The 11,121-nt window shown below is 40.8% G+C and overlaps 1 protein-coding gene across 1 annotated transcript in view; it reads right to left on the bottom strand.

The window, feature by feature from the left end:
* Positions 1-11,121, bottom strand: part of MDN1 (midasin AAA ATPase 1) — a 178,884-nt gene that overhangs the window by 6,610 nt on the left and 161,153 nt on the right. The window contains exons 87-95 of the mRNA XM_032274472.1: positions 10,307-10,614; positions 9,904-10,068; positions 8,404-8,505; positions 7,477-7,681; positions 5,774-5,944; positions 4,455-4,618; positions 3,710-3,799; positions 2,094-2,209; positions 1,348-1,522 (exon numbers count right to left, since the gene is read on the bottom strand). Coding sequence (XP_032130363.1) covers positions 1,348-1,522; positions 2,094-2,209; positions 3,710-3,799; positions 4,455-4,618; positions 5,774-5,944; positions 7,477-7,681; positions 8,404-8,505; positions 9,904-10,068; positions 10,307-10,614 — 1,496 coding nt within the window. The remainder of the gene's footprint in view (positions 1-1,347; positions 1,523-2,093; positions 2,210-3,709; positions 3,800-4,454; positions 4,619-5,773; positions 5,945-7,476; positions 7,682-8,403; positions 8,506-9,903; positions 10,069-10,306; positions 10,615-11,121) is intronic.

Raw genomic sequence — 11,121 nt, 5'->3', positions numbered from 1 at the left:
AAAAAAAAAAAAAAAAAAAAAAAAAAAAAAAAAATGCTGGGTGCAGTGGCTCACGCCTGTAATCCCAGCACTTTTGGGAGGCTGAGGCGGGCGGATCACCTGAGGTTGGGAGTTCGAGACCAGGCTAACCAACATGGAGAAACCCCATCTCTAGTAAAAAATACAAAATTAGCCAGGCATGGTAACAGATGCCTGTAATCCTAGCTACTCAGGAGGCCGAGACAGGAAAATCACTTGAACCCAGGAAGCGGAGGTTGCAGTGAGCAGAGATCATGCCATTGTTCTCCAGCCCCTGGGCAAAAAGAGTGAAACTGTCTCAAAAAAAAAAAAAAATAAAATAAATAATAAATAAAATAAAATAAAAAATAAATAAATAAAAAAAAGGAGGGGGGAACCCTTGAGAAATATGATCCATGAATTTAATTTTTCTTTCTTTTTTTTTTTTGGACCTACATAAAGAGTAACCTCTCGTAGGTAACAAATTTTAAAAACCAATTTAAAATCCATTCATATATATGCAGCCAAATCAAACTGTACAGCTATATCAGAAAATTTCATTACCATCTGCAAAATGACAAAAGAAGTGGCAAACTGAGTGTGTTCTCCATATATTATTTCATTTACTCTTCATAACAATTCGGTGAGTATGAGGTTATAATTACTGTTCTGTGTGTGCATGTAAATATATATATATATGTACATAAGTTACCCAAAGTCACATGTTAATAAATGGAACTGGGATAGGAACCCAGGTTCAGAGGCTGCATTAACTTTTTCCAGCAGAACATACAAATTTTAGGTTGCTTGTTAGCCCATGCTGTATAACAGCATTACTGCCAAAAACAAACTGTCTTTGGCATCTGTAATGGAGGTGTAAGTAATTCTGTTCAGGCTCCTAAACTTAATTTTAGCATTGACAGAACAATTACTCTGGATAATTTAGGACATAAAATAAATGTATCCTAGATATATACTTAAAAAAAGTTTTCCGAAATTACCGCATAGTCTTAAATAGTTTAACAGTACATTGTTGTATTTTGTGCAAAATAAATACTATCAGAATTACTTACTCTGCAACTAGACAGTAAGAAGAGCAGGGTCAAGAAACAAAACAAAATACCTACAACAGTAAGAAACCAACAAATCTGAGACATCCTAAAATTGCTCTTTTGAACTCTTTAAATCTTAGGTCTTTGATATCAAAGATGGTTATCACATTCTCAAAACAGGCCTAACAAGTATTTCAAAATGTCTTAGCCATATCAAATTGAAAGCATTCTGGTGGCCCATGGAACATGGTTTGGTGTTAATTTCCTATCAAACCACCACTACATTTCTCTTCCTTACCTGCTTAGTATGGTTGTCTACCATACTAGAAGAGTCATCAATAGCCAAACAAATCTGATACTGGCGTTTACTGGGCTTGGTCCTTCGAAGCCAAATCTTGTCTTTCCGAAATTGACTAGCAACGTATGGAATGACTTTCCGCATGTTCAGTCGTTTCCCAGTTCGATAGTCTCCTCTATTTATTGATTCAAATGGGCAAAAATTAGTTAACAACATTTAATTCCTGAGAATTTTCATTAGAGACAAAAATCACATTAATAATATCTTAAAATCAATAATACCAAGTAACTAGGAGCCTGGCACAATGAAGTGTTACTGTTAATTGAGGACTGAGTGCCAGGATCTTCTTGACATCCAGCCAGAAAAACTGGACATGTATGTGGCAATAATAATTAGTTCCTTTCAAATATGTTTTTTAAAAATTAGGACAAAAATCTACTGAATATGAAATCTTGGATTCTCTCTTTCCTATTCTAAAACTAAGATTTTGGGTACATCTTTGAAAAGATCTAGGTAACTCCTAAACAAGTGAGTAACTCAACATGAACAAGGTGATCAATGCAGACACCCAGAAACTTTTGTGCAGAGATAATAACAGGAAAACAGGGTAAGGAATACTGGTGCCTGTACAGCAGAAGAGGCAACTGAGAAGCTGGTACCATAAATGGTTAGGTGCTGAGTTAAACAGAATCGATGAAGCTGCCATCTTCCCAGGGCACTGTGAGGCCTTCTAGAGGGGAACTTACTTCAGCTTGGCTGCCTGGGTGGGTTCTAATATGAGACGAAGCTCCTCACATAATCGTTGTGAAAGAGGTGCTGTTAACATCAGGTAACTCTGCCACATCTCAGCTGCAACTTTCTCCTGTGACAATGAAATATAAGTTACCCTCAGAGTGTCAGAGCCAACCAAGTCTTCTAGCAAGATGATGGTAGAAAATGACCTACATGAACTGTCTCAACAGAATCACTTTAAATCTTCTCCCAGCAAGCTACCATGCAATTTACTTGATTAAAAATGTCTCTCCTTCTGGCTGGGGGTGGTGGTTCATGCCTGTAATCCTAGCACTTTGGGGGGCTGAGGTGGGCAGGAGTTCAAGATCAGCCCGGCCAGTGTGGTGAAACCCCATCTCTACTAAAAATACAAAAAATTAGCTAGGCATGGTGGCGTGTGCCTGCAATCCCAGCTACTCAGGAAGCTGAGCCAGGAGAATCTCTTGAACCTAAGGTGACCGAGGTTGCAGTGGGCCAAGATCGCACCACAGCACTCCAGCCTGGGTGACAGAGTGGGACTCCATCTCAAAAACAATAAAGAAGAAAACTCTCTCCTTCAACCAAACCCATAACCTGCACTTCTACATGAGAAAGAATGAAACAAGGCAGTTAATTATCAGAATTCATGACCAAATCAATGCCTTACCCACATCCCCTACAAAGAGTAAAACATGTACCCTTCATACGGGGAGGGAGATGTGAATGGGTAATTTTGGCACCAGCAGACCCAGCTACTTACTCGTGGATTCTCAGAGTCGGGTTTCAAAAGTAAAAGTGGGCCAGGCTCAATGGCTCATGCCCATAATCTCATCACTTTGGGAGGCCAAGGTGGGCGGATCACCTGAAGTCAGGATTTTGAGACCAACCTGGCCAACATCGTGAAACCCCGTTTCTACTAAAATACAAAAAATTAATTGGGCATGGTGGCGTGTGCCTGTAATCCCAGCTACCTGGGAGGCTGAGGTTGCAGTGAGTTGAAATCGCACCACAGCACTCCAGCCTGGGCAACAGAGCAAGATTACATCTCAAAAAAAAAAAAAAAAAAAAAAAAAAAAGTAAAAAGTGCTAAGTGCAAATCCCTCCGGCAACACACTCAACACAAAGCCCCATGATTTTCTGCCAACTAGAGCACTCAAGTACATATATGTGGTGGGAGTGATGATGACAAGATATAAAAGTAAATGTGTACATATACAGTAAATTTAGGATGCAGTCATTAAAAATAAAACTGCTGGTTAATGCATGCTACCACGTTAAGTCAGCCAGCAACAATCTAGCTGGCCTCTTCTCATGATGGCACAGCACAGACTCTTGCCCAGTTTTTCAACCACTGTCACAACTATTCCACCCATTACAGAGCCAGCAACAGAAATTACGGGAATTAAGCACACCAATTTCTCTCTATTTTAATTAAGCTACAGATCTAGCAGCAAAGCAGGCAGAAACTAATGGACAGACATAGGCTTTAGGACTGTAATTATAGTCTACATATGCCTGGTCCTTTTTACTAAGGTAATAGCTTACCTATTAATTTTGCTAGATGTCAGACAAAAAAAAAGTCAAGATATTTTACGAAAAAACAGTGACTTACTTCTTCTGGGTTTCCAGATTCATGTGGCTGCCACATTTCCAGCTGTCTCTCCAGCTCCTGTCTTAGCTCATTGACATCTTTTAAAAAGGGCTAAGAAGAAAAAGCCATAGATAAGAGGTGGCCCATGTTGGAATCACCAACTTACTTTAACTGGCTGCCTTGCACCCTACAGTTTGAACTCAATCTACACAGTCAAATCCTCCTGAGATTCAAAACTTAATTCAGCAAATACAGTGGCACAATGAGAAGAAGCCAGACAAGCAGTCTGCTTCCCCTCTTAGAGAGACAATATGGATAAAGAAAAGTTTTAACATTTATAAAGCCACTCTATCGAAACAAAAACAAAAACAAAACACCCTTAAGTCATCAATAATGAAAATGTTATTAATAACAGTTCTTCATAAATACAGGCATTAAGCCAAAGATTTTTTATTTAACCATCACAAACTTCATTGTCCTGAAGGTTCCTTACACAAGGATGGTTAGAAAAGTGGGATGTGAGTCCCAGAGGCCAGGGACCAGACCCACCATCACAGACTGCTGGAACAGTATCATGTGTTTAAAGAACACCTATCATACCGATAGTATTCCTAAAACTTTTCAATAAGAACATGAACCCCCCGCCCAACAACCAGATGTTCCATAAAGTTCTAAAGACAAAGATTTAAAAGCAATTTTAAAAAGTATATTTTGTTAATTTGTTAACCCAATACTAATGCAGTAATTTGTGAGTTTTATTTAGTACCTGGAAGATTGTGTCCATGAGGAATTGATGAGCTGTATGAATGGTTGACTCTTGGCTTCCTTCTGGTTTCTCATTTTCTGTCTCCTTACGGGATTCGTCTGTTCTGGGGTCTTGGTTTTCCTCTGTTTTAACAGTTTGGATCTCCACCTCCATCTCATCAAAGCCTATTTTCATTTAAGGACATAATTTTCCTTATCATAATATTAGCCTGTTGACTGACCAAGCCTTTGCTGTTGCCCATTAATCCTAACAATTAATCAAACTTCATTCACTTTCCAACACACTTCCACATGTTGATTTCACATGTTCTTTCTCTCTGAGGCAGTCACTGCCAACCCTTACTCTCTAACCTCCCCTCCTGATGTTGAAGGCAGATGTTCTAGGAAAGGAAATAATAGAAATTTTGGGTTGTCTTAAGAAGCCTTTTAAAACTGTATGATTCGTGAAACTATATACACGTATAACTTTGATAGAAATAAGAACTAAAATAAAGCCACGATTCCATTTTACAGATGAGGAAACTGAGGCAAAGAACCGTGAATAATTTGCTTCAACCTGTGAGGTGAGAGGCAAAGCCTGGATTGTCACATAGGGCAGTCAACTGTTCTAACACTCTTGAGAGGACAGGAATGAAGCAGAAGAAAAAGCCTTTGAATTTGGCAAGTTCTTTTGAATTTAGATTTATTGCACTGCTGATAAAATTATTTTTTGACAAGTAATAGAACTTGGTTGGCTATGCAATGGAAACTCCTCATTCTATTTCCTTTAATGTTTTACTGCATTTTATGCTAATACTATGGTACTTTAATATAACCAAAAACACCATTTCTCTAATAATACACCTTTTCATCATAGCTGTAGTCAGTATACTATTCTGGTTTCTTCTACATATTTTTTAAGAACTGATGAGATTTTGCCAGAAATTCAAGTTCCAGGGGACTCCTTGAAGGATGGTATTGTGCAACATCCACCCCGTCCATATTTTTGTTTTTTGCTCCCAAACAAAATATAGTGTAGGCTGGGCACAGTGGCTCACGCCTGTAATCCCAGTACCTGTACTCTGGGAGGCCGAGGCGGGTGGATCACCTGAGGTCGGGAGTTCAAGACCATCCTGACCAACATGGTGAAACCCTGTCTTATTTTAAATATATATATATATATATATATATATATATATATATATAGTGTAATTATAGGCAAATGATTCATCTAAGCCATGGATTAGGAGATGGAACTGAACACCAGACTAGACTATAGTGAGAGGGAACTGACTTTAAATCAGAGATCTTGGGAAGGATTTGTTCACTAGCAGGACTCACTGAAGGGTGCTGTGCTGCCTGATTTGACTTCCTCTGGCTTCAGCTGCTCCACGTTTGCTGCTTTGAGCTCCTCCTGCTCCTCTGTGTCCATGAGGGTGTCCTCTATCTCCTCCTCTTCCTGATCTTTGCCAGAGTCTTTTACAGATTGTTGCTGTTCTTTGCTGGCCACATCTGTCAACAAAGCATGCACCCACACATAAAAATCCTAGCTCTTTGCAGAACAAAGTAATGATAAGTGGGTATGGTTTCTGTCATTCTAGCTTCCAAGATGCTACTGATGCATCTTGTGCCACTGACCAGCTATGTGGCTTGGAGACTTGTCTGTGCCCAAGAGTTCCTACTGACCTATTGACCTAACAAACTGCCTGTTCCCTACCTCCTACAGAAATTATGAGGGTATAGTGTAACTGTACATGTGACCACAAAAATAGGGTGTTTAAATGGACTATAGGGTGACTCTAACAATAATTATATATATTTTCAAATGACTAGAAGAGCAGATTTGAATGTTTCCAACACAAAGAAATGATAAACGATAAATATTTGAGGTGCTAATTATCTTGACTTGATCATTAAACACCGTATACATGTATCAAAACATCACACTGTACCCCATAAATACGTATTATTATTATGGGTCAATTAAAAATAATAAAAAGAAGCAGAAAACAAGGCACAGAAAGACGAACGTGAGAATAGGAATCTCAGCACTGTGATCTTGGGTGAGTTCTTAAACCACTTGACCTCAGTGTACTTACCTATAAAACAGAGATGCTCTAGCTCATAGGCTTATTTGAGTGTAATAATGCAGCAAAGGCTCAGAAAATTTTTCTTTTTAAGTGGGATCCAGGAGAGAAAAACATAATCCAATGTAGAACAGTCATTTTTGTACCCTTCTCAAAGGTAGATTATTCTCAACATGAGTTTACATATTAGGAATCAAACAGTGAAGTCACCAAGAGAACTAGAAGGGGAGATGACCAATGACCTCATGATGAGACATTTTTCCTCCCCTTTGGACTTATGGAGAAAACATATTTCAAGTTCATAGCTCCTCAGTGCAGGGACCGATCCAGAGGTGACTAAGAAGAAAGAAATGTCCAGTACTAAGAAACCCTGATATCAGCATTTGGATGTGGTCAAGTGTTATTTTTAACTATTATATTTAAGGATATTTAAAAGGTTTATACTAAACTGAGCAATCTTAACCATCTTCACTTGGTTACAGATACCTTTTCTTTTTTTTTTTTTTTTGAGACGGAGTTTCGCTCTTGTTACCCAGGCTGGAGTGCAATGGCACGATCTCGGCTCACCGCAACCTCCGCCTCCTGGGTTCAGGCAATTCTCCTGCCTCAGCCTCCCGAGTAGCTGGGATTACAGGCACGCACCACCATGCCCAGCTAATTTTTTGTATTTTTAGTAGAGACGGGGTTTCACCATGTTGACCAGGATGGTCTCGATCTCTTGACCTCGTGATCCACCTGCCTCGGCCTCCCAAAGTGCTGGGATTACAGGCTTGAGCCTACAGATACCTTTGTACCAAAACCAAACTGTATTTCTCCACATTTCTTATCTTTACAAAGCCATTTCCTCTCTCCCCTGATATGAATGGGTACTATCAGCTGCCAGGCATGCAGTCATAACAGCACAAGCTCGCACAAAGAGCTCAGTGGTCAAAGGCAGCAGCCTTTCCGGCATCATACCATAGGTCTGCACATCATATGCGTCGCTGCCTTGTTTAATGTGCTCAAATGCATCTGCATCCTCCACCTGGGCCTGGGCCTGCTGAGCTGGCCCCTGCTCAGCATGGCTGTCCGTATCCACAGTTCTTAGTCTCTTGTGTACACGCTCATTGTGATCACCCATGGAACGTTCATTGTTGGCCTGCCCAGGTTTCCTCTTAAAACTCTGAGAGAAATAAAAAGAAATTCATCAGAGCCTTGCCTGTCATGACAAAAGGACACAAAATAAGCATAATATTCATCTGTAGGGGACAGGGGAAGTAAATTAGGTGTAGCCATACAAGAATGGAATTTAGTATGGCTATTAAAAAGAACAGGGCCTCTATATACTTATATAGAACAATCTCTATGATATATTTTTATATCTAAAATGAAGGCAAAGAAACACACTTTCACACATCCATATATCATATATGCAGAAGATATCTCCAAAAGAAGAAAGAACTGATAATATATTTGCTCTGGGGAAGGTCCGTTGGAGACAGGAATAGGATGTAAGCTTTTTAGGGGATTGGTTTTTTACATTAATTTTGCATCATTTGCATAAATTATACCCTATTTTAAAACCTTACTCTTAAAAAACAAGAGCCTACGGACAATGAAAAGGGTGAGACGGGCTGGCGCTGGGCAGCAGCACACGGCACTTGGCTCTTAAGACTTCATGGCAGGAATCAGGGATTGAGGAGAGACACATGCAGGGAAGAAGCCCAGTGACGGGATCCTGCCAGATAAACCCCATGGTCCTGGTCTGCTCACCAAGGCTACTATCTGGTGGGACAGCAATAGCCAGGAGTATGGCTTAAAAAAAAAAAAAAAAAATCGCTACATTTGGAGTATCTTTTTCAACATGCAGCCTTCACCTAAGTTTAGCTGAGGAGTGATAGAAACCTGTGTGTTTTTCCTGGTGTGCTTCTGGGAGGCCAGCCGGGCAATGAAATTCGATTCATGGCCTTCTGCCTGGTTTGCATCTGCAGATCCACTTCCGTGTTCCTAGGAAATCCCAAGCCACAAAAGAATGAGTTAGAAGAAGCTATTACAAGTCCCTGGTTACTATGCTGCATTGAGTACAACTTCTCTCACTGATATTATTTATTCTCAATCATATAATCACTCCTGCCTGTCTGCCTGCTCTGGAACTCACCATAACTAAGGCCTGGCCTACAGGCAGAAATAGGAGTGTCCAGGTACACCTTAGGTTATCCTCTCAGGGGCCTTTGTAAGACTGCTTAGCTCTTTGCAGGAGTATTGTATCTAACTCCAAAGGCAGGACAGACGTCAACTAGAAACCAGGCTTCATCATCAGCCAGCTGTGTACACCTGAGGTTGTCATTTCACTTTACTGAGGCTTATTTTTCTCAAATACACAATGGAGAAAAACAGTACAATATCTCATGGCGACACAGTGAGGACCTGAAGTAATGAAAATGTTTAGGAACTAATGGGTGCTCAATGAATAACTGTGGTGGAGGTGTAGTCATGGGGTATAAGCAATATAAATGGTTCTTATTGTCATTAAGAACTAGGACTCAAAGAGACTGAAGTTGTCCAGGATCACCACTGTAACCAGCAGGTCCTCAGTTGACATTCCAGGTTCTTTCCATAGCACCCAGCAACCTGAATTGTGGCCATATCAGAACACATCATCACCAGATCAAGGAGTGAAAAAGTGCTTTGCTTTTTAAATTAAACGTTTAGAAACCTGATGATGAGCAAGGAAAAGAAAAACACCATTGAAGGCATACATTTTCTGAAGTCTAAATTCCATGTTTCCTTCCTGGAGAGCTTTCTGCAAAAACATGAATCTGATTCTTCAATCTAGAACTACCAGTCTAACAACTTTTTCTTATCATGCACACCACTTAAATATAGCCGATATTCTGGGGTTTGTCCTGGAGCGCATATAAAAGTAAGTATCAGTCATGCACCACCTAACAACATTTCAGTCAAGGAAAGACTGCATGTGCACCGGTGGTCCCATAAGATTATAATACCACATTTTACTGTATCTTTTCCATGTTTAGATTCACAAATACTTACATTGTGTTACAACTGCCTGCAGTATTCAGTACAGTAACACACTGTGCAGGTTTGCAGCCTAGGGGCAATAGGCTGTACCATCGAGGTTTGTGTAAGCACACTCTGAGGTGTTCACACAATGACAAAATTGCCGAAATGAGGCATTTTTCAGAATGTATCCCTGTCTTTATAAAAATAATTGTTCAGTCACACACTGCTTAAAGAATGAGATGTGGTCTGTTAGATGTCAACAACAAAACAACCAACAAAATAACCAAACATAAACCAACTACTGCTACACAGAATGTGATGTCAGACAGGGAGAGACCCTACTAAGAGGCAGCCGGTGGCTGCAGTGAAACCATCCATCACCTCTTTTCCCTGTTCCTTCTCAGGTGCGGCCCCAGCCAGCTCCATGGCCTGTGTGCTCTGCATGTTCTCCACACCAGTCTGCCCGCAGGAGGCATGCTCCTTCCTCTCCAAAGCCTCTGGCACCTGCTCCTCTATGTCAGAGTCCTCCTGTTCTTCCTCCTGCTTCTGCAGAGAAATCATACACAGCATTAAATGCTCTGGGGGGAAAGCATAAGGTGGAAGACCCTGCAACAAGTGGGCTTCCCCATTCCTCACTGAAGGTCTTAAAATAGAAACTTAGAACTCCTCGGCAGTGCCATAGGTTGATGGAGGAGTATCCTAAAAGAGATTTTAATGGGAATAAGGTGACTTCTCCTCTTTTTCATTATTTTTAGCATAAGAAAAGACAGACATCCCACGATACCTGGGGCTGGAAACCTTGGTCAGCAGGGCCATTCTCTCCACCTTCCTCGTCGACTTCCCTGTCTTTTTCCTCCAGAGACTGCTGCTGCTCCTCAGAGTGTTCTTCAGCATGCTGAGCAGCATCTCCATCTTGGTCATCAGCTCCTGTGTCCATTTCCTCCTCCTCTTCTGCCTTGTCATCTTCACTGGGGACTTCCTCGGGCTCATGTGGACTCTGACTTTCATTCTGGTCAGTCTTGTTCTCTCCTCTTTCCTCAGCTTCCTGACCTGCTTCTTCTGGGTTTTCTTTTATCTCCAAAGGATTCTCTTCTGTATAGATACAACAAAAAGGAAGAACACACAATTTTTTTTAACTTATATGATTTCTTAAGCTGGGAGCCAGTTATGCAAGTTTTGTCTTATTACAATTCTCTAAACAAGTGATTGGCCAATTGTGACCCATAGGCCAACCTGGCCCTCCACATGTTTCTATGAAGAAAGTTCTACTGGCCGGGCACGGTGGCACAAGCCTATAATCCGAACACTCTGGGAGGCTGAGATGGAAGGATCATTTGAGCCAAGGAGTTCGAGACCAGCCTGGGCATGCATCATAGTGAGACCCCATCTTTTACAAAAAATAAAAAAATAGCCAGGCTTGGTGGCACATGCCTATGATCTCAGCTACTCAGGAGGCTGAGGCAGAAGGATCACTTGAGCCCAGGAAGATAAGGCTGCAATGAACTATGATCATGCTCCAGCATTCCAGACTGGGTCACAGGGTAAGACCCTGTCTCCAAAAAAAAAAAAAAAAAAAAAAAATCCCAGCAACTTTGGGAG

Source organism: Sapajus apella, unplaced genomic scaffold (genome assembly GCF_009761245.1).
Source record: "Sapajus apella isolate SASKATOON/1434 unplaced genomic scaffold, GSC_monkey_1.0 scaffold6, whole genome shotgun sequence".
Lineage (NCBI taxonomy): Eukaryota > Metazoa > Chordata > Mammalia > Primates > Cebidae > Sapajus > Sapajus apella.
This window is presented reverse-complemented; position numbering and strand designations above follow the sequence as displayed.